General features: G+C 32.5%; 1 protein-coding gene across 9 annotated transcripts in view; it reads right to left on the reverse strand.

The window, feature by feature from the left end:
- The window catches only part of nrm (neuromusculin), a 486,168-nt gene that overhangs the window by 85,021 nt on the left and 375,823 nt on the right, over positions 1–25,324 (reverse strand). For all 9 annotated transcript variants that reach the window (XM_076131475.1, XM_076131476.1, XM_076131472.1 and 6 more), the window contains exon 5: positions 4,157–4,342. In XM_076131475.1, coding sequence (XP_075987590.1) covers positions 4,157–4,342 — 186 coding nt within the window. The remainder of the gene's footprint in view (positions 1–4,156; positions 4,343–25,324) is intronic.

Raw genomic sequence — 25,324 nt, forward strand, 5'->3', positions numbered from 1 at the left:
ATTTTTTTTTAAAAGACAACTCCCTTACTAAAAATTGCTCTTGTGTCGCGGGGACTTTTACAAACATACAAACAACGGACACAATGTACAATCAGACCCGAAACAATTATTTGTGGATCACACAAATAATTGTTCCGTGTGGGAATCGAACCCATAACTTCCCGACGGAGTGATAGGGGCGTGGGTACCATCTTGCGTGTTTGTAACCTGGTCATCATTTTGGTGTAATTCGACCACAGTTTGCGCCTTTAAAATTCTACAAGCCACATAAATAATATCATACAAAATACCCAAAAGCAAGCAAAAATATAAAACATTTAAAATCAAACGTCATCTCATTACGGAACCCTAAAAGCTCGATATGAATGCATCATAGAGCTCACGTGCCAAGCGGTGTAATTTATCACTCGGCAGCGGGTTCCGCATACAAATGCGATGAGATAGCGTCCGTATTCTCAAGTTTTGAACATATTGTAGACGGAACCACTAGTGCATGCTTCATGTCTGTTCTTCATTATATTGTTTGAAGGATTTTGAGAATTAATATTGTTTTTGATATTATATTAGTTTCTGTTGTCGAGTGTTATGATGAGAATTGCGGTCAAAGTATTTAATTCTTCTTTTTCTTTTTTAAGCACTCTACAGCACTCTCATTGTGTTTGAAGATGTAAACAGATATGTATTAATTAGAAAATCTAAAGATTTTGTCAAGTTTGTATTGTAATCATGAACAACATAAAACAATCAAATTATTATTTTGTAGACCAAAATATCAGAACAAGTACCTACCTTCAACTTTTATTTTTCCATTACTGAGGAAGGGTCTCTGTCCGAAAATTTAAGGTGGTAGGCCTTTAAGATACCACCACGATTGACACATGCAGGGTAGTGACATTCACGAACTGATTTGATAACTCTTTTCATTACGATGTCTTACTGCACTCTTAAAGCAATTGCTTATATATTGCAAAGAAGTAATGTGAGTAACAAAGTAATAAATTAATAACTTACTTTACTTATTCACACATATCTTTAAAATATATGTGCACTGGTGAAATGAGTGGGCCAAGAACCCTTTATCTCTTGCATGGAAGGCAAGTGCTACCACAACAAGACTATCAAAACTTTTAACATGATACCTAATACACAATAATGAGGTAATAGTACTAGTTTTATTTCAAAATAAAATCCTTGCCAACAATAGTAACGTCAAAACATTCTATTTTAATCTTTTCCTTAAAATACTTATTCAATTTTGTGAGTGAAAAATAAATTGATTTTATTTCAATTGTCGAGATGTGACGTCAGTGTGGCACATGCATCGGCGAGCAGTCTTCAACGGGTGGGTTCATTCCGATAGTATTTCTGACTCGAATTTCCTGATACTTTTGAATTTCAGATATTTATTTGAAAGATTCTGAAAGCATTTGAAGATATTTCTAAAATCTGTCTTCTTTAAGTAACAGAGAAACTCGTCGCTAAGTAATAGCTACGCGGATCGAGGTACGCTTGCCGAGGTTTTTAAGTGGATGTCTAAATTATACATTTCAAGTTCATCTGTGTTTCAGTAGGCATGTCAAATTGAGGCCTCGGGTGTATTTTTTTAAGATCTTTGACACTAGTTACCAGTTCAGTCAGAAGATTGAAAGTCTGGTAACCAGTCTACTTAGTCTAGGGGTAACGTGTTATAATAACCCAGAAAACTGGGTTGCGGAAGTGTTTATTTGCAATCACTGCATATACCTGTAATATACTATTCAGCATCATGCATCTGGTGATACTGGAAGCTGACACTAACATAGTTAGAAGAAAGGTTAGGCTGAACTAATAAATAATTTTATTTTATTATAGAAATCGTATTTCCGACCTCTAGCCGCAGATTCGACATTGTACTACAAACTCATCAAGGAATTAACCGGTTACCAGCTAGTATTATTCCTACAATTCCTAAATCTTGTTAACCGAAGACATTAACAAAGACACCTTCCAAATAACAGACTTGGATAGACAGCATCCATCTAATTACCAATTAATCTTAGCCACAAACCCCCCCTAGGAAGGGGGAGAGGCACAAAACAGAAACCACCAGGCTGATTGGAATTGCGGTAACAGGTTGTAATTAGTATTTAAGTGGGACCTAACACTAGGTTTCTAATTGAACACTATTTTGGGGAGAACGCTTGATTGTGTGTTTGACAGGAATTACATAGTTGTTGAAATAATTACTAAATAGGTAACTTATACTAGTTGTTGGTACTGACTCCGCCCGGGTTTATGTTACCTACTATTTGACTACGTTTTCTTACAAAATTTCATCCCGCATTTCAGATGCACAAAGCTTCTTTTGCTTGTTTTTGTTCTAGCTCCATAACTATCACGCCGTTTATAATACAAATTGTTTGATGTTGTGTCCGGAATCGGCCAATCAAGTTAAAGTTACAATAAACAAAACCTCCAAATGAACGACGAAGCTCTCGCTATCGCTATGCCGTTGAGAGAGGTGTTGATCGTGTGAGAAGTATCATGCATAATAATTGACGCTACAAATTATCTGCAAACCAAGCATCAAAACAAATTGATCAGTATTTACTTACAAAGTAAAATAAAACTTGTCTGTTTGCCCTCACAAACTTTCGTATCTAACTAAATACTAGAATTTCCAGAACAAAAAAATATTACATACACTGAATGTTAGGTATACGAAAAGCAACAAGCCTATGTTCCTGAAAATCCTTTTCCTACGCAACCTAGATTGAACAGCCCCAAAATCTCGACCACCTGCTGAAAATCAATACCACTTTGAATTCAATGTAAGTAAACAATAAATACAGGGTCGGGAATCGAATTCACGACCGCCAGCGTTTAAAACGTTTGCTTTGTGGTTAAGCTTGTACTAGATTTGAATACAAACGGTGGGATTTACTTTTCTGTTTCAGTTTTGTACTGAAAGTGATTTCAGATTTGATAGAATAGTTTCGTAGATCTTTGGCTTATTGTGAAGATTTCACATTGTGAAACTTTGAGCTTATAGCAAGAATGTTGTTAAAGTTAGTTATATAACGTCATTTATAACTGTATTTTTTTAGAATTTCATCTATATCAGCTGAGTAGTTTCGCCGAAAAAGCGTAACACATTGAGGCACAATAATAATTAGTGAACTAAAAAAAACTACTTCCGTGGTCCAATTTTGTATAAGTGTCAATCAAAATTTCAAATTCGATACACGGTTAAAAAATTGTTAATATATTTTTAGATTTTTTTTTATATTATCAACTACAGTCTTAAGTTTAGTAACAAGTATTTTTCATGTGTTACACGAGTGCACTGACCTTAATTTGACACTCAAAAAGACATATGCTATAGGTTCATAAAAAAATATTAGTAATAAACTTAATATTGTAATGTTTCGTCTTCTCAATTTATCATACGTGTTTAACAATCAAAATTAGACTTCAATAATAATAATAATACTGTAAAACCCATTTTACCATCTTAAATTTGCCCCAATTCGTTGAAGTAATAAACATCTCAATGAAACACCAAAACAAATAAGCAAGTATCACTATAAATCTAAAATTCCGTTCGATCTGTACGTAAATTAATCTCGCTCGGTTATCGGAAGCTAAATTAGGCCGGAATCGAGGCTTGCCTGGATTTGTGGTCAGATCGAGGCATTAAATCAAAATGTATCCGCTCTTGGCAGTCATGTTGGGAGGTAATAACTACCAACTGGTTTGTTTACGTTTTCTGTTTATTCAAGAAGTTTTTGAAACGTAGTTGAAATACAGCGAAGTGGAGTTACAAATCTTATAATTTTTTTTTGGACACAATCTTAGTGAAGGCGATTCCTACTCTGAAATCGCTCTTTAGCTAGAATCGCCTATGGTAAGATTGTGTGTGGTAATTGACCCGAATTAGCTACAGTATGTAGGGGTCGGAACAGACTGCAATTTTACGTTATTTTCAAACCACGGGAATTTGTAGCATAGATTTCTAGAATACTGATAATTTCTTTATAGCCTGTTTTTGTATGTTTGTAAAAATCTCCGCGACACAGACAATCCTTAATTCGGGAGTCTTCTTTTACAAAAAAGTAACAATAATATAACAGGATATACCCGTACCTAAAACTTCTGAATAAAATAGTCCACTTACCATTTAGTTCCCTCATCTCTTCCCCACGATTCTTCTTGAAGTACCACGTGACCTTCGGCTGCGGCTTGCCCTCCTTCACGGAACAGCTCACGTTGACCTTCGCTCTCTCGAGTAGGGGGCCGAAGATGGACCCCTCGGCTAGGGTCTTACCGTCGCCCGTGATCAGCTCCACTGATTTGGGTTTGACTGTGGACAAAAGCAAATGGGATTTAATATTTTAGTTTGGGATTTTTTTTTGGGAGGACTATGCATGACCAGTAGGCCCCTAGTGATGTGTTTTTTTTCGATGTATTGCTCAAATATTTATTCCGTGTGGGATTCAAACTACTGCTTTCCGAGATGTAGTTTATCGGAACAACTGTGTTTGTTTAAGACCCCTCTCGTTTAAATTGTTTTTGTTAATTGATGTAGCATTGAATGAGCTGTTCCTTAAATACATCTTGGTAATTATTTTAAAGCTGGTATTAATTCCAAATTTACACTTTTAAAATTTATTAAGCTTGAATCCCGTAGACATAAACGTACAATCAAACCTAAAACAATAAATTATGAAAATCGAACCCACAACACCCACGTAGTGGCAGCATAATAGCATACCACCTTAATCACTGCACCGCAGATGCGACTTCAAAAGTACCTAAATAAAAAAAAAACATTCAAACTTTTAACGGTAAGCAAAAGCAATCAATTCAAAGTTATGCCATTTCACGATTCACACAATTTATTATTCAAAACGGTTTTCCCCATATTTTCTTTTCTATGATAAATAGTGTACATATATTTGAAAAATACATTAGCACAAAACCTTCCCTCGGATTCGAATTAACGACCTTTACGATCGTATTCCATTTTATTTTGCGATACGATTGGATAGAATTGTTGTTTTATTTTGATATAAGTAAAATTTATTTTATTTGTACCTACTTGAGGTAACAGTGTTCAGAATAAATTTTGTATAGGAGCTTTTCAAACTTAGAAATCTAGGATACAGTTTTTTCACTAACACACACAACGTATTTAAATAGAAAATAACTGTGTTATCTTGTGGATCATACATAATATATGTATTTGTTTTGTATGGAAATCGAACCACCTACGATGCTCACGTATTAGCACCGACAACCACTAATACGGGTGGCGTCATAATAATATTATTTTTATTTCTAAGCGACTTCGAAAAGAGAGAAGTTCTCAATTCGGTCGTATTTATGGACATTAATATTCTTATTATTTCTAGTCTACTATCTCTAAAGTAAAAAGACGTGATTTTATGTTTGTATGTGTGTATGTATTACCCAACTAGCACACAAGCGCTATAACAAGCTGCACAATGGCCGGTTAAAGGATTTTTATAACGCCTTAGGCTCCTTAGTAAGAAGTATAGTGGTTCTATAAGCGGCTACAGAACTCTTGTAGCGTCAAATAGGCCCATACTGTCCAGCTTATAGCTCGACATTGGATCTACAGTGGTCGTAAATAGTAATTATAATAGTACGTAGTATAGTAGTAATACAGGAGCGCTAAAATAAGATGAAGGTGGTATAATCGCGCTACAAGAGCTTTTTCGCAGCTTCGTGGCGCTTATCAGCTGTTGTACAGAGGTGGTTAGCGCCACGAGCGTTCGAAAAAGCTCTTGCAGTGCGATTATACCACCTTTACCTTATTTTAGCGCTACTGTGTAACGGTTATAAATGCTAACGCTCTAAATTAGTAATATGGTCGGTTTATTATGGTGTAAACTAAATATATTTTTTTAAAATGAATCATCAGTGACAAATGAGGAGACATTTTATTTTTACGGATTGGATTATTAAAATAACAAGTAGTCTATCGCTTTTAATTCTTTGTGTACGTGATATGAAAGTGCGAGTTCCAGTTTGCTGTCAATATATATGTATATTATCGTCAATATTTTCATGCGCCCTCAAAATATTCAGTTTTAAGTGCAAAAATTATATAGATATGTGGATTTGGAAATTGTATTTTGAACATAAATAAGACTTTGAGGGTTACAGATAATTTAATTAGGGTTATAGGTAATAAAAAATGATTTTAATTATGTTAACGTTACCAGGCTATAGATTTATATGATCTTCAAAAGATCGTAATAACCTCAAAAAATATGTTTACCAAATGCTATAATGGCGTCGCGGTCAAGCAGCTCTCAGAGTTGGTTACATCTGCTCTAGCGCCTTAAGCTGTACAAAGGCTCTAGTGTTTGCTGTTGTAGACCTCAAGGTTTTGCAGTTGTGGCATAGGAGTGCTTCAATATAACTGTTTTGGTCGCACACCAGCATTTTACTCGTACTTTTAGGGGTCAGTCGTTGAATATTAAAATAGTTTGAAAATCATTTTTATTTATTTCATTTCATTTCATTTCATTTCATTTCATTTCATTTCATTTCATTTCATTTCATTTCATTTCATTTCATTTCATTTCATTTCATTTCATTTCATTTCATTTCATTTCATTTCATTTCATTTCATTTCATTTCATTTCATTTCATTTCATTTCATTTCATTTCATTTCATTTCATTTCATTTCATTTCATTTCATTTCATTTCATTTCATTTCATTTCATTTCATTTCATTTCATTTCATTTCATTTCATTTCATTTCATTTCATTTCATTTCATTTCATTTCATTTCATTTCATTTCATTTCATTTCATTTCATTTCATTTCATTTCATTTCATTTCATTTCATTTCATTTCATTTCATTTCATTTCATTTCATTTCATTTCATTTCATTTCATTTCATTTCATTTCATTTCATTTCATTTCATTTCATTTCATTTCATTTCATTTCATTTCATTTCATTTCATTTCATTTCATTTCATTTCATTTCATTTCATTTCATTTCATTTCATTTCATTTCATTTCATTTCATTTCATTTCATTTCATTTCATTTCATTTCATTTCATTTCATTTCATTTCATTTCATTTCATTTCATTTCATTTCATTTCATTTCATTTCATTTCATTTCATTTCATTTCATTTCATTTCATTTCATTTCATTTCATTTCATTTCATTTCATTTCATTTCATTTCATTTCATTTCATTTCATTTCATTTCATTTCATTTCATTTCATTTCATTTCATTTCATTTCATTTCATTTCATTTCATTTCATTTCATTTCATTTCATTTCATTTCATTTCATTTCATTTCATTTCATTTCATTTCATTTCATTTCATTTCATTTCATTTCATTTCATTTCATTTCATTTCATTTCATTTCATTTCATTTCATTTCATTTCATTTCATTTCATTTCATTTCATTTCATTTCATTTCATTTCATTTCATTTCATTTCATTTCATTTCATTTCATTTCATTTCATTTCATTTCATTTCATTTCATTTCATTTCATTTCATTTCATTTCATTTCATTTCATTTCATTTCATTTCATTTCATTTCATTTCATTTCATTTCATTTCATTTCATTTCATTTCATTTCATTTCATTTCATTTCATTTCATTTCATTTCATTTCATTTCATTTCATTTCATTTCATTTCATTTCATTTCATTTCATTTCATTTCATTTCATTTCATTTCATTTCATTTCATTTCATTTCATTTCATTTCATTTCATTTCATTTCATTTCATTTCATTTCATTTCATTTCATTTCATTTCATTTCATTTCATTTCATTTCATTTCATTTCATTTCATTTCATTTCATTTCATTTCATTTCATTTCATTTCATTTCATTTCATTTCATTTCATTTCATTTCATTTCATTTCATTTCATTTCATTTCATTTCATTTCATTTCATTTCATTTCATTTCATTTCATTTCATTTCATTTTATTTTATTTTATTTTATTTTATTTTATTTTATTTTATTTATTCTTTAAAAACAGTTGACAGACTGAACCACCACTGCACCTATGTAAATATATTATGATAATAATTTTAAGCTTTAGTATAAAGGTATATTACTCGGTTATAGCGCTTTAGGTGCTTAACATAATTCTGTAATCCCCATGGCTGTAAAAATGTTTCGAATGATACCTTATACATCTATTTGCCGTACAGAAGCCATATAAATATCTGATATAACGCTCAAGGCGCTATTAAAGACCTACGCAACTCTTTTATAGATGAGTAATACACTAGCCCTAAAAAAATCTGTTATAGAACCTAAGGTATTACAAAAAGCTTATTTACGCTCTTGAGCGCTATAAGCGCAACGCATAACTCCGTTTAAACTCCTTTATCTCCTAAAGTCCCCTTATACAGTTAACGGTGTTATAGAAGATTCCATTAACTCAGTTATACTTCCCTAGGCTGTCTAGCGATGCAATTACATGCTCATATATCACTATAAGTCATTAGTTTCCTACTAAACGGCTACTGTCCCGCCTAGCTGTTAAAGGGTTTTTTAAATAGCTAGTATACAACTTATAGAGAATTGTACAGCATTTGAACGACTCTTATGCAACTATCAGGCTGTATAACGACTGTATAAGCAGCTTGTGTGCTAGTTGGGTAATTTTCTAAAAACTTTATTCAAATCTAACAAAAGTAATTAAATCAAAACTAAAGCGGGGCATACATGTGCCGACAAATGTTGCAAGAACAAGGAATATGCAAGACATTTATCACAAAGTCTTGCGTCTAGCAAAAATATGCAACACGTTATAATTTAAACAGACAAATGCTTTCATAAGGGGAATTAAGGAACATATAAATTATAAGAAACCCTGCTCTTTTGTGCAATATGCTTACGCTAGCTTTAGCCCGCGACTTCGTTCGCATTTAAACATTTCTTGTGTTAAAAAGTAATCTAGGCCACAAACTACCTATGTACCTATTAAAATCAGTTCTACTAATACAAAGATTGTTAAAATTATTTGGCGATCAAAAAGAGTGGCCTGGAGTTTCTTGCCAGCTCTTCTCATTGGCCCTACCTTCCGAACTGGCGGTAAATTCACTCTCTGTATCATTGACTATCATAAGTGTCAGCATTTGACTTATATGAATAAATGATTCGATTTTTTGATTTTGAAAGAGTTACATACATACATACATAAATATATCCTTTCCATACATTTAATTTTATCCTTACAAACGTTTGCATTCATAGTAGGTATTATTAATACATAGGATATTTGTACATTTAGAACAAAGCTATGTAGAATTGTACATTTGTTCTAAAGAAATCTTCCAACATATTAAATATGAAATATTATGTAGATTATACATGTAACCAGTTGCATTCATTTGAAATCCTTTGACGCAGTTTGCGGCTACATATTTGTTATATACAGGCTGGGAAATTATTTGAGCTGTAAATGAAAACTATGTCACGATATTGTGTTGAAAATGTCAAATGTCACTGATACATTGATGATATTATGAACCTATACACATAAAGAAATAGATTCATATATTTTTGTTATTGCTTAAAAAATTAAGAAAAGTGACATCGCTCTAGGGTTCTTTAAGGATATTTAACTGAACCAAGAATCAAACCCATAAAACTAAAAGCCAAAACGATCTGCAACTTCAATTTCCGTACATTTAAACAATCAATAAAAAAATCTAGAAACAAAAACTGAAAAATTACTTCCACGACCCGAAATTTAAGGAAATCAGGAATAACTTTTTCACGACCCGAGACATCATAGCACTCACATACACAAAAATACATTATTTTTTCTTTAAAAGTACAAACAAAAGAGACAGAACAAACGCCATTGTACATCCATCTTTACAAGCAAGTACAATCGCATACAGTGAGACAATCAGCTAACATTATTAAGCGATCGGTTCAGTGGGTACAGTCGCGCGCACGAGTGTTACCAGTTTATTGTAACTTTGTTTGGTGTCTCCGTGGCGCAGTGGTTTAGCCGATTAGGTCACCACGCCACCACCGCTACCATTGCGTCGGGAGGTCGTAGGTTCGATTCCCACAATGATTACTTGTGCGATCCATAAATATTTTTTTCGTGTCTGGTTGTACTTTTTATACGTTTAGAGTAATTCTAGCTGCCTTTTGTTTCGCTTAGTGTTTCAAATATTATAGAATAAGATTATGCGGTCATACTATGATCAGAGAAAAGGACTTTTCAAATAATTATCACTACAAAATTGCTTATAAGTAGTTAAAAATAAATATTTATCATGTTAAGAAATAACAAGCAAGTACAATCGCGGACAGTGAGACAATCAGCTAACATTATTAAGCGATCGGTTCAGTCGGTACAGTCGCGCACACGAGTGTTACCAGTTTATTGTAACTTTGTTTGTTGTAAATTGATTGGTGCAAGTTTGGTACTGTTTTGAACATTTTCTATTGGATTTTTGTAGAAGTATGTTAGAGTGTATGGTGTTTCAAATACGAGAATAAGGTTAGTAAATTGTGTTTTAATCAGATCGATGGATTTTTCAAATAAAAATAACTAAGGTTTGCTGGTTATTTAGATAATATAATAGTTGTGCAAAGTTGACATATTTCTTGGAGTAAAAATATTTTTTTCTGTTATGGGTTTTTTGTCTGAATTTTTGTTAACAGTTAATTGCAAATGGACTATAATTGGTCAAACATTTAGATATTCTTGTATAGTATGTGTGTTTTTTTTTATTAATTTTGATTGAGTACATGTATTTCTGCCTCTATCCCTTAGTAAAAATTGACATGATAAATTTTTATTAAAGTCTCCATTATAATCCTAACCAAAGATTTCTCAACATTTCTTAAAAAAAATATCATACTATTTTTAACTTTTAATTTTTATTCTGTAACACTTTCGCACACAACAGTACAATTTCAGATAAAGAGAATAATGAGAATGCTTCAAATGAAATTCGTTACCGTTGTATTAACAACTGTGACGTCATTACTGCAACGATGACGTCACACGGCATAATGAACTTCACTTTCAACAATAATGGACGACTTTTCAATAAACCTTTTTAACCAGTTTCAGTTTGCAAATGTCTGAAAATAACTGCCAAATTCCATTTGATAAGTTATCTGATAGTTTTCCAGAAGTGGAAACCCCGGGAATAATTATTCAATCGCTTTTATAAAACTACTTACATTATATGTTATTAGTAGTTATGGCCGCTTTTTCAAACTAGCTTCTGCCCGCGACTCCGTCTGCGTCACCCATTGGCACAAGGCAGAAATTCAATACAAACATTCACTCCCTTTTTTAGGCCCATCTACCCCTTTTTTTCGCTATATTAAGTCTTTATACTGAAACAGTTTCGTACACAACAGTACAATTTCAGATAAAGAGAATAATGAGAATGCTTCAAATGAAATTCGTTACCGTTGTATTAACAACTGTGACGTCATTACTGCAACGATGACGTCACACGGCATAATGAACTTCACTTTCAACAATAAGTAACGACTTTTCAATAAACCTTTTTATCCAGTTTCAGTTTGTGAATACGTGTCAGATTACTTATTTACTAGTTAAGTAACATCAAAAACGAGACAACTGTCAAAATTTTATGTGATAGTTATCCAGAAGTGTAAACTCTGGGAATAAAACTTTAATTTTAAATTTGAAAACAATGAATTTTGTAGGTAGTCATTACTTTTAATATTATTATGTCACTTCATTAACCAGATACGCTATCGTATAATTATCTAAGTAAGCTTAAAAAAATACTTAAAATGTGTTGTGTATGTATTCACGTCGGCTACGCAATATATTAAAAGTCCAAAAATCGCGTTTCAGGCCTTCTAAATTTAATAAACAACAAAAAATAAAACACAATATTTATTATGCCAAACCGATAAAAAGATATTCACAATAGAAAAATACTTTTAGCTTTGTAATATTGACACAGATTTATAAAATTGTCCTAATAAAGATAACCAAAGTGATATAATATTATTTCAAATTTAAAACTTTACCGAGTAACGTTTAGAAACTAAAACAAACTTACTTATAAAACAACACACTGTATCCGTACAGAGCAAATATCGGAGCATCCTGTATCATTTCTAATTAAATTAAAACGGACAGACCGACTTTTAATTAACTTTGTGCAACTGATACTCATCTGTCCTCTGCTAGTGATGGGAAAGAACGGATTATCGATGTAAAAAATCCGATTAGTAAAATTGTTTGAACCGAAATGAATCCTGTAGTAATACATATTATTTTTTTTTTTACAAATTGGCACTGTTTTGCGACTTTAACGAGTTTTATCACTTGCTACATTTATTTAATCGTATTATCAAAATAGCCCAAAGGTGTCTTTCTATGTATGTAAGAGCTTAAGCGCACATAGTATACTTGCCGATTGCGGGGACTATGCATACTTTCAAGAACTGTTCTAAAAACCTCTCAGGCATGCAAGGTTGCATCACGATGTTGGAACAAGTGATAATTATTTCTAATATACACATAACTTCTTAAAGTCATACGACAAAGTCATACATTCGAACCTACGACCACTTGCGTGGGAGGTATCAGCTTATACCACTCGGCTATCGCTGCTCTAAATTGTTGTAGCATGTAGAATAACCTGCGTTTACTAATAAAAATGACTAAAGCGTTTCTTAATAATATATCGTGAAAGACCGTATTTGATCTATCGTCAAACAAAGGTCGTGTTAACTCGAGATTATCGGTAAGTACATCACAACACTATTAATTACTATCCGACTTCAAAGAGTAAATCGAAAGTCTGTTTGTACTCGCAGTTATTTTTATTTATCAAAGTAAACGCTTTTCAGTTATCAATTTAATTTTATTGAAAGCGCAGTTTTAATACTTTTAATAGAAGGCTGCTTTTGTTGGAAAATATCGCGTTTTAGTTTACAATTGGAAAGGTAAAGAAGAGTTTTAAAAAATATTGACTTTTTAGGATTAGATAAAGTTAGTATTATCTCATATTTTTGTGTAAAAGGTAAGAAAAAATTATTATTTTTACATTTGTTAGAGCAGGCTAGTTTACATATTAAATTTTCTTTTTCTAATATTATCTTACAATAATTGTAAAAATAACTACTTCTATATTTTTGCAGTTTTTTATTAGCACTTATACAAGTATTAGGTATACGATATTTATATAAATGTATTGAAAGTATATGAGTTAAGAGTTAGGTAGGTACTTTGAGACCACTTTTTTGTGTTTGACATACCTATACACAAACATTTTTTTGATTTGAAATGCTTAAAACCACCATAAACAAATCAAAAATGAAAATTTATATTCCCTAAAAACGTCATTTTCAAATCAAAATATTGTTGCCAGACGAAAAAATGAGACATTAAAAATAATATCATGTTACCTTTGCCCTTGTCACTGTGTTAATAAAATAAATACGTCACACCTGACAGGTATTGCGACGCCATGACAGTTGGGGAATTAGCGCGGGAAAATTTGACAGATATACGTAATATTAAACCGGGATTTTTTTGGATTTTATATAGGTATGTGACTGCATTGTGATATTCAATTGAGTAAGGGTAAAATAACTTCTATTAGAAAAAAACGTTTGAGCTGACAATATACTCTTGATTTAATCAAATCAAAATGTTTTAAAAAATACGGGTCGGTATTTTTCCTTTGTGTTGTCTGTATTAATAAATATACAATTTACAGACTTTTAAGCTATATTTAAAAAAAATGAAAAATAAAACTTAATCTCATATCTATATCTATATTATAAAGCTGAAGAGTTTGTTTGATTGTTTGTTTGTTTGTTTGAACGCGCTAATCTCAGGAACTACTGGTCCGATTTGAAAAATCCTTTCAGTGTCAGATAGCCCATTTATCGAGGAAGGGTATAGGCTATGTGTGTATCATCACGCTACGACCAATACAAGCAGAGTACCAGTAGAAAATGTTACAAAAACGGAGAAAATTATGACCCATTCTCTCTTAGGTGACGCAAGCTAAGTTGCGCGGGTCAGCAAGTATAAAATAAATCGATTACGTTTCTTTTTATTTAGATGGTTCAAATGGGTAAGGGTTTTTATAAATGCATTGAAACTGACTTAAACTACAAAAAGTTACGCAACCGGAGTAGACTGTGGACTTAAGCCTGAATCAAATAAATGAAAAAAAAAATCTAAATAAAATAGATTTACACTCCTGAGAATTAACATTTCCGAATTTCAAAAATAATTTTAGTAGCAGCCCTATAAAGTGTTTGCGTCCAATAAACTAGCCTCGCCCCGCGGGACTCAATACCATTATGTTCAAATGATGTGTGCAACGCAGTACACTTGAAAACAGTTGGGAATATAATACAACTGTTTATAATACTTTAGTTAATTTAAATGACTGTAAACTGTTTGTGAATGGGGTTAGTGACATTTTATGTGTGTATATTTATTATTACGTTAATTCAAGAATTAAGTACTGGCATAAAAATATTACTCTTGTCTCGTAAAGACTTTTACGAAATTTCAAACAAAAGAAACTGTAGGCAACTGTTTGTAATTTTTTTTTGCGTGGAATCGAACCTATTACCCTTGCAGTGAGTAAAATTAATGATTCAGTATGACTACCACCATAATACATTACGGACGCTATTAAACCTTTTTTAAGGTTTTCATCGAATTAAAGTTTTGTTATTTTACTAAAATATCAAAACAATTGGCAAGCCAAAAGACAAATGGAAAAATACATTATTTACTTTATTGGTGATTATTTCGGTATTGGCTTTATATTTTTAGAAACAAGCAGCATTTAAAATAGTTCAAATAACAGTTAAATATTTATATAAATAGTGAACAATACTATAATAATATCTAGACCACCCTGTACCATAAAGTGACAGAAGCTGTCAGTCACCTGTCAGTGGTTGTCAAAACGAAGGAACGACAAAAGATGTTAATCCACTTTGATCGTTTATACACTGAATAATACTAGTTGATACTTTTGAATTACAATGACATAGAATTTTGATTTTAATTCGTTATGTCAATTAGTAATTGATATAAAATATTTTAATTCAACTTGGTACATAAAGAATTTGTAATTTCATAATTTTCAAATATTATTCGTGAAATAATTCTGCCTGCATGTGTTTGATGATTTTATAGGGATCATAAGGCTACATATTCGAAAGTTTTTGACTTTTTAAAAATTTCTGCTCGACTTTCTGGCCCAGGCCATATCGTGCACCGTTATCAAAAGTTTAAAAAATATCTACTTTTTTGAGAAACGATTAATAAACCTATAAATAGAGCGACTACTTGTTAGCGAAAGTATTTTTTTTTTTTTCATTTAAGTTGCATTATAGGCTACACAAAATAAATTTTGGTATAAATTAACAAACAAACACTGAAAAAGTTAAACCTTTGGAAACCGCATCTAAAACAAACAAAACTAAACTATCGCATATCTCGGTGTATAAATCACAGTAAAATGAAAACACCTACGCGCCATGACAGTTCAGAATTGGCGGGAAAACTGACAGCGTTGACATCTGTCAGTCGGTGAGCGTTTATGAGGCGCGCTATTACTCAACGGTATGTTTAATTATTATTTTGTCCGATTGTTTGTGACGGCTGAGCGTTTACGAAGTCAGTTATGATATTTGATAGTGTTCAAATTGAATTATTTTGATGTTTAGTTTCTCAGTATTTCGTGGTTTTTGTATAGTTATGTGTTTATATAAATGGAAAAGTTCCTTTGTGTGAGGTTTTGATTGTTAGTATTGGTAATGGATTTCTATGAAATGATTTGGTGTGTTATGCGGTTACAATGTATAAATAATACATTGTTCCATTCTAGGTAAAACCATCGAAATTAGTATTTCGATGGTTTTACCTAGAATGGAACAATACAACATACATGAAATTCATAAAACGTCTATTTTTTATAAAAATCATAGATCATTCGTTGAAATGGTTCCCATTCCGATACCATTGCACACGAAGGTCGTGGCTTCGATTCCCATATGCAATTCCGATGTGATCTGTGTATGTCTTTCTAGAGTCCCGGCGTTTTCATTTACAATTTGAAAAATTTAAACCAAAATTGTTTATTTCACGTTAATTTATCAAAAAACTCCTGCAATATTCATTGGTTACGCAAACTGCGCCGCAAACTGTACGCCAGTTCTCATTTATATTCTTAAGTTATACGGTAAATCACTCAAGCCCCGATATTCGTATAAGTTTTCGAAATATTTCGAGTTTACGATAAAATTTCAACTTTTGTCAAGTTTTCCATTTGAGTTATAGTAGTTGGATGCACGTCGAAAACAGAACCGAAATTTGTACAAACTAATTTCAATCTTATACACCTAAAATAGAGTTTAAATTTCTTTGCGATCTGCAGCGTTTTATAGTAAAAATAAAATACGCTTGCAGTCGATTCGTGAAATATATGATACAGGTTTTTTAAAATATTTCTTTGCTGTTTATTTATTTCGGTATTCAGTGTATTGAGCAATGAATAATCAGGTTTCAGTGGTGTCTTTCACAGTTCTGCTTGGTAATACATTTCGTTATTTAATATTGAGAGAATGAAGCTTTGTTTACATAACATAACGCCTTTTATATCCGAAGGTGTATACAGAGATGAATGAAGACAACAACGTTTTACCATTTAATATGATAGTCTCACGAAAAGCACGAGCCTATTCCCATATACCGAAGATGTTACTAGAGTCCGGGCTACTATTGATAATATTTTTATATAAATAAGACAAGTTTTAGCACTTTGTCCGACCTGGGAATTGAACCGGAGACCTCGTGATCAGCTGATGAATACTATTTTCCGAATACCTTTATCTGAAGCGATCTGAATCATCTCTATCTCTCTCTCTCTATAAAGTTGGTCAAAGGCCGATGATGATGATGTTTTTCCGTAACTACTAGTTAGCTAAACATAATTAAAATAATGAATAAATGTTTGAATTTGTTTGTAAAACCTTTGAAACTTTCAGTCGATATGTTAAATAGTTTTATACAAAGTTTGTTATCAGTTTCAAACTCTTACAGTTTTATCGTTATGTAACTTTGTTATTGAAGTACCTACTTACGTAAGACATAGAGTTAAGTAGTACTTAGATTACGTTTGATATTTGCGTTTTCAAAAAATATTCTTTAAAAATATTTGTTACTAGCTGACCCGCGCAACTTCGCTTGCGTCATATAAAAGAGAATGGGCCAAAATTTTCCCCGTTTTTGCAACATTTTTTACTGGTACTCTGCTTCTTTTAATCGTAGCATAATGATATATAGCCTATAGCCTTCCTCGATAAATGGGCTGACACTGATTTTTTTCAAATCGAACCAGTAGTTCCTGAGATTAGCGCGTTTAAACAAACAAACTCTTCAGCTTTATAATATCAGTATAGATAACTCATGAAATATCCAGTGGGTCACAAGAAAATATATATTCTTTCATTTATTATTAGTTGAAAAATCTGTTTTATTTTTAAATCCCCCGCACCAAGTAAACGGTATAGAGGTCAATAGGGGTTGGGCACTCTACACCTCATTTAGAAATATTAAAAATGCTGAAAAAAAAAAATTATTATGTTTTCTTTTATCGTCAAAGTGATAATTATTTCTAATACACATAGCTACATTATCACTGAATTTTATTTTTGTAAAATTTATTGTAGTATTACTAACGAAACAATTTTTCCTTTCCTAATCAAAATCCTTGAAAACTCCCAGCATGTTTCAGTAAAATCCCAAATAATATAGGTATATATCCACCAAGGCCATACATTAATTCTATCTTTGGGTATCCCTATAAATTGTCCCGCCATATGCCACTAATGTCCTGCCTAATTAGGACCAAGTTTTGTACAATGGCTCCCGTATTTTATATTAGGTGGGGAAATCATTTTTTGATACTTTGAAAATGGTTTTGTGTTTATTTTATCATTGAGATAAAATTGATGATATTACTTATATCAAAGTTTTGTATCAAATTACTTCCCGTAAAATGTTTGCGAATATGTTTTCAAATTCCGGTAAGAAATAGATTTTCGGTAACCATTTTCAGGGTTTTTTTGTCTAAAATGCTTTTTGAAGAGTCGGAATACTGTCGCATAAGCGATTTGTAAAGGAACTTTTTTTTAAATATTTTAATCAGTTTTAGGTTTCATATAATTGATACCACATTGTACCGTATGCAGCGGGACGTTACCTAATACCAAATCGCTACTAGTAAATTCTAAAGAACGTCATTGCTTATTCTGTAAATCAAATCTTACTTATCAAAAAGATATTATTAATAAATGTTATTTATCAATCTTGACAGTCATAATCCTTTAATCTTATTCATAAAAAAGCATATCATAATCCCTAAATCCCCAAAGAAAAAAAAAAGAAAATGTATAACATTTTTTTTCATGGTCTCTGACATTTGATACACTGCCATCTATCGAGTATTCATAAAACCTGCAGGTTAATGACCTTATCTAACGATCCCGCGGGTTTTTTACAACGATGCTTATTGCATTTATTGCGTAGATGGCCTTAAATACGCTGTTGGGGAAGTGATAAGCTTTTATGTAGGTAAAAATGAGTAAATTGGAGTGAGGGAACTTGAGTTAAAAGGTGAAGGAAATGCTGAGGTAAGGATGGGTGGTTTCGTTTACGTAAAATTATCGAATTTAATAAAAATGTGAAAGATAATTTCTATTGTTAGAGGTGGTTTATAAATAATATTCGGTTACTTTTCTGACAGATAATATTAGGTCGGGGAAAAAGTCTTTTCACATTATAGAATGTATGAACTTGTAATAAAATAATTTGTGATTCTTATAGCCAAAGAGATTTTATTACAAGTTCATACATAATATAATGCGAAAAGTCTTTTCCCCGACCTAATATAATCAAAAAGGGGGGATAATGCCAGGGTTTCTATGACACCTGGTTTCACTTTCCATAGTCCAATAATCATTGGTTTTTGTATACCATGGTATATAACAAAGCTATTGTCTAATAAACATTATATTCTATTATTTGGAAAACAGTTACTATAGCACTAAGTATTCATAGTCCACCTAGACTTGTTTAGCCGTATAAACGTGTGTTTGGCTCAAAAATGCCTATACAACGAGGTATCATACATAGCTATTGGAAGGTGGAAACAAAATGGGCACCTTCATTTAATGTTCATTTGAAATATATTATGCTTTGTTTTCATAGGGGTAGGTACAGACTAAAGAACGTCACTTGATATAAATCAAAATCAAATCATGTATTCATTTAAGTCAAATATTGACACTTATGATAGTCGTTACAATTACAATTTCTGAATCTACCACTAGCTTGGAAAGGGGGTAGAGACTTATGAGAAGAGCTAGCGAGAAACTCACGGCCACTTTTTTCATTTGCCAAAAGTTTTACAATGTGGTTGATACATTAATTGATCATGTGAGGCGCTGCATACAATCTATGATATAGACTAAACGACTAAGGATAATCACAGTGATCCTCATAAACTTCTTTTGCTTCAATTATATTTATACTATTCTGACCCCCGGCTACGAGTATCGGTAGTGGTGAACATTCAAGGGCGACCTCAAACCATTACCATCAACTACCCCTAATTTTCAAGGTTTCAATACCATAAACATAATTAATAACCCAAAACTTTACCAAATAATATTCATAGCCCACAAATTAGACCCAATCGAGAGCGAAACTCCCATCAGGTGAGTCTCAAACAGAATATTTATAGTTGACTCGCACTTACCAACAGATGGCGTTGTATCAATATGGCCGGCGTGACTCGCGCAATCAAAGTTTCGCGTAAGTTTGCATATACAAGTTGTTGAAAGTTTGTTGCTTTAACTAAATTACTACAAGTTATTATGGGAAGTCGATGCTGAGCAATCTGTTTGAAGTCGATTTTATTGAGAGGCCTTTGAGAGTGTTTGGATAAGTATGAAAGCTTTTCAGGGAAGTATTATGATGAACTGATTTTTGAATAGGATTTTTTAAAGATCATGATAGTTATATATTTTTTTGCCTGTTCACTGCTGAGCTGTAATTTTTTTAGGTTTTTTTACCTCGCGTCCCTTTTACTCTAAATCGAAATATGTTTTACATTGTTTGTCCTGTTATTGAGAGCGAGCCTGTTGCCATCAAATCTAGGCTTATTATAAAACACCCCTTGAACAACCGACAAGAAATTAAATAACTCAATGCTGGACTCAAGAATAGAACCTAAGACTTCGTGACAAACAATCGTATCCCTACCACACAATGAGTTCCCAAATTGTCATGTCACCCTTAAGCATCAAAATCACCTTCAACACAAAATTCGACATTAAAAATAAAATAAAAGAGGGAAAAAGCCTCGGATTTTCACCCCCAAAATTAAGGGAGGATATAAGTGAACGTTCATAATCCACATTGTGCTACCTTCAGACAGAACTTTACCAATATTACAAGTCAATCCACGTATTAAGTTAGCTAAGGGATGTTAAGGTGAATACAGACGGAGGTAGTTTTTTAAAGAAAAAAATGTATTTTTTTGGTTATTTTGGAAAGAGTATCAGTATGCGTATCACGTTTCTTAGTTGACAACTAGTGTATGTCAAATTAATCACTATTTAGTGCATTGCTGCTTAAATGTAACGTGTTAATCACTTTCATCTAAGGGAGAAAACAATGTACAGCATAGTGGCTTTCAAATAAGTGTCAACTGACAATGGTAGCTTACCACGTAAGGTTGAAAAAAAGAGATCTTTAACTTGGTTTTGTCTTTAGGTCCTAGCTTTGATTACAAAGCTGAGCAAAGAATGGTATTTGATGAACTGGTAATTAAAATGAAATCGAAGATACGTACGTCTTCTTTTGTGTTGTTAATATACATAATATACTAGTAATATATATTGTATTTGAACCCTGGCTTTCTAAGTATGAAAATGAACATTAATTACGTTCTATTCTCTACCTACTCACAAAACGAATCACGTTTATTGGATTTGTGAGTTTTTCCACCCAGCTCTCACTGTAAAAATGATATTCTTCCTACTCTCAAATTCAATCCTCAAAATTGCATCAAAAACAGAACTGCACTTAAAATTTAATATTTCAATTCGAAACAACAGGATTCTTTTGCAATATCACTCTTAATCCCCGGAGATTCGCACTTGACGATTATTGTTCGAGCTCGGGGTGGAATTGGCCGGTATTATAGAGGATCAGGGGAGGAAAGAGGGGGGAAGGGAGGAACTACGAAATCTGAGGCATTAACGCAATTGTAGAGCTGGTTCAGACTTGCCACTTATTGTTGGGTTATTGAAGAATTTTGATAGAAGGTACTTGTATCTTCTATCAAATTATACGCAAATGTCCATCTGTTGCTGTAAGCTTTCACAGTTTAACTGCTAAACATATTTTGGTAAAATATTATAAAATAATTGTAACAATCACAGACTAGCCTATGCCCTTTCTGAAATCAATCGGCGGGCCTATACATATAACAAGATGTGTGGATGTAAATGAAGTAAAAAATTAGGCAATTTGCAGCTTTTCTTCTCTGCCTACCTTCATAGAAAAAAAGCCTGACTCTGTGTATGCATTTACTTAATGTATAAAACGTTGAATGCAATTATAAATTTATAAGCGAACGGTAACGCGAAATTTTAAGTTAATATTCGGAATGTTGTACTTAATTCAGCCACCTGATTTAGTCTTGTTTTTCTCAGAACCTAACCCAAAAACAACCCCTCAACAGCTTAATAAAGTACAATAAAAACCCCAACCCTATCACGCCGACAAACACAATCATCCCTTATCACACCCCATAATAGGGAAGAAGGTGTGAACACGTCACAATGACGAAGGTTCCGTCGTAATGACGTTTTTAAATGAATTCTCATTAAGTTATGTCTTTGTCATATTTTGGTAATTAACTGGGAGTTTTTAGGGGTACTAAAAATAGAAAATTCTTGTTTAGTTTCTATTTACCTAAAATAGGGACAAAGCGTGATTTTATGTATTTTGCGTAAGTTAATTAGTTATTATTGTGCCTTAATTTGACACTGAAAAATCGGTGAACTATCAGTGAGGTAAGCAACATATGCTGCGTTCAGTTTATGGATGGGTAACCGTTAAGTGCTTAAACGTTTTCACGGTTTTAATTTTGGTGCGTAAGTTATCTTATAAGATTATGGATTAAAAATAGGTATGATAAGTGATATAAGGTACTAAATAATGTAGTATGGCATGAAATCGCAATAAAATGTTTGGCAAGTGCATTCAACAAAGTAACGCTAAAGATTTGTGAGATAGAGTTAATTAAATCTATGCGATATTGAAGCTACAAGTTTGGCCAATAACGCCAAGAGTTGCGTCTTACAAACGAGATGCTGCTTTTAGATTGGAGCTGCTAAATACGCGATAGAGAGGAAAAAAGGGTTTAGAAATTAAGGCAAGGGTTTAAAGACTAGGGTAGTGAGTGAAACTTTAGATTTTGGGTTATGCTCGTTTGTGTTATTTTTAATAATTTTTTCAGCATCTAATCCAGTACTTTTTTAATATAGTTCTGATTGTTTTCAACATCTTCAATAATTAATTCTGATCCGGATTGAGCATAAAAGAAACTAGATTTTTCAGAATGATATTTTTTGGAATATTAACTAACTAACATGTTAAAAAGACTAGCATGTTATTACACGAAATTAACGCTGCTATTGACTCAATATGGATCTGTGTACACTAATAGGTGTCCCTTAATAGGCATAAATCCTGAAAAAATTAGAGAAGATATCGTTTGAAAATTTTATAGTTATGTTTGTGTTAAAATTAAAATATTACTTCCCGCTTCTTTAATGGCCCAACATTGGCGTCTGTTTTCATTAAGTGGACTTTGGTCCAGTGCAGAATTATTGTGAGATCCGACCGTTAGCGTTATATTATGTAAATAACATCGTGTTTGTATGTTATATTATATTTGTATGTATAGCTTATTTAGAAAGGAAGTGTCAATGGTGTAGTGTGACGGTGGTACAGGTTTGAATTCTAGATTATCTAATTCTCTCATCTAAAAATTATAGATCTAGGTAAAAATTACAAGCATCGTGATTTTTTTAGTTGGTGTTATGGCATATTGTCAAACATATATTAAGTTTCCTCCCAAAAAAGCCTTATTTTCTCACATACCCATGTAAGAATCACGGTAGGAAAATATGCACCTTAAAATTTCACAAACCTTTAAAATATCATATTATTATAACATTATTTACCTTTGAATTACAATGTTACTATACTAATTAGAACCTAAAAACTGACAAAATGATTATGAATTGACGATTACAAGCCCTGTTGGCTACCAATACCCATTTTGAGAAATAATTTACTAATAATACGTAGTGGAAGCCGCAATGTAAGTAAACTGTAACTACATACAGAATTTTATATGTATGTATGTATGTATGTATGTATGTCACAAAGGTCTAATTCACCCTCACGTATAAGGAAAGTCCGTATGTCAATAGTTTTATTTTTATCTCGCTGCTCATTTGTAGGAAATCCACACAAAATTAAATATATCCGGGTGGATATCAAACGGGAGGTTTCCCTTCATTTTCTTAGAGAATGTCAATTAGATCGAGAGACGCTGTAAAAATACCTTTGTAAATAGATACTGGGTTGTTTATTACGTAATTTTAATGTTTAAGATGTATTTACCAAGGATTATGTAAGTGATTGTTATTAGAGTAACTTTAGTTCCGTCCACGTAAAATTGATATGTCAATTATAATATAGATTATTGACTGTCTCTATGGCACAGTCGTTAATGTATCTGACAGCTAATCATAAAGTCTTGGGTTCGATTTCAATTAGGTGTAGGCAGGGGTGTATTAAATACACCATGTTTTGCTTAACAATGTTAGTTCCATGTAATAGGGTGAGACTGGTGCTATTTTACGGGCATATTACCATACTCTGTGCTACTAATGAGAAAAAAAAACATTAAAATGCAACCATCATTGTTTATTCCGTTAGCTCGTACATCTTTTACAGTTAACCTTACATCCCGCTCTTCAATGTCAGACAGTCAGACTAAAACTATTACAAAAGTACCTTCGCTTCCGTACTACTACTATTGCGTCGATAGGTTTGATTCCTACACGGAACAATTATTTCGGGTCTGGTTGTACTTTGTGTCCGTTGTTTGTATGTTTGTAAAAAGTCCCCGTGACACAAGAGCAATTTTTAGTGCTGGTATTCTTTAGAGCACAAAGACCATGTGAAGCATCTTGGTCAATATCGGTACACAAGTTACAAGCTACAGGGACCGGCCTAATTTATTCGGACACTAACCATGTGTTTGGCACTAAGCCGGCAGCTCATTGCGTTGTGTTGAGAGGTACGGTGGCTGTTATAGCGGGAGCGATTCGCTTATGAAACAGTATTAGAAATATTTGAAGTGCTAAAAGCGTGTTTACTGGTTTGAACGAAGCAAATGAGTTTTCTTAGATGGGTAGCCGCCTAGTGGTATTTGACGATAGCGACAGCAAACGTTAGGCCTTTCAGAGACCTTCGGGTGCCCGAATTAACTTTTTTTTAAAGACCACTCCCGCACTAAGAACTCCTTTTGTGTTGCGGTGACTTTTACACTATTTAAACAACTATTTGTGGATCGCACTCATAATTGTCTCGTGTAGGAATCGTATAAATGACAACAATAGTTTAGGCTGATGCATTCCCAAAAGCGTATAAGTTTAGTTTTATATATAATAGAATACGGGAATTAACGCGAACACGCAATTTATCGTATACCGTTACTAGATTTGTGTGCAGTTAAACAGTCAAAAATGTTTGTAAGTCACTAAAATGTTGGTCATACAAAGTAATCTCAAGCATTTCTTTTTACAAATTGCTTCCTATTTCCCGCTATCACTGAGACCTCACCCCACTCGCCCTACTTCCTCGCATGTATACTTGAGCACCGTTATCGTAAGAACCAACTTAATGGACGCATTAATTGTACATGGAGTGGCTCATTTAACTCGTTTTATGTATCCCCCTATCTCATCCTCCCATGTAGGGGATTTTTTAAACCACTATTTATACATGAGATCTGCCTAGCCTTTCTTCTAGTTAGAATAGTTATGTTGAAGTCAGCTTCCAGTCTTACCAGATGCATAATACTAAGAATTTTACATAAAGCGATCGCCTATCGGACCCTCACATTCTAGTTCCCTGGATTATAACACGATACCCCTTAGATAGATATTTAT

This window comes from Anticarsia gemmatalis, chromosome 26 (assembly GCF_050436995.1).
Source record: "Anticarsia gemmatalis isolate Benzon Research Colony breed Stoneville strain chromosome 26, ilAntGemm2 primary, whole genome shotgun sequence".
Classification (NCBI taxonomy): Eukaryota; Metazoa; Arthropoda; class Insecta; order Lepidoptera; family Erebidae; genus Anticarsia; species Anticarsia gemmatalis.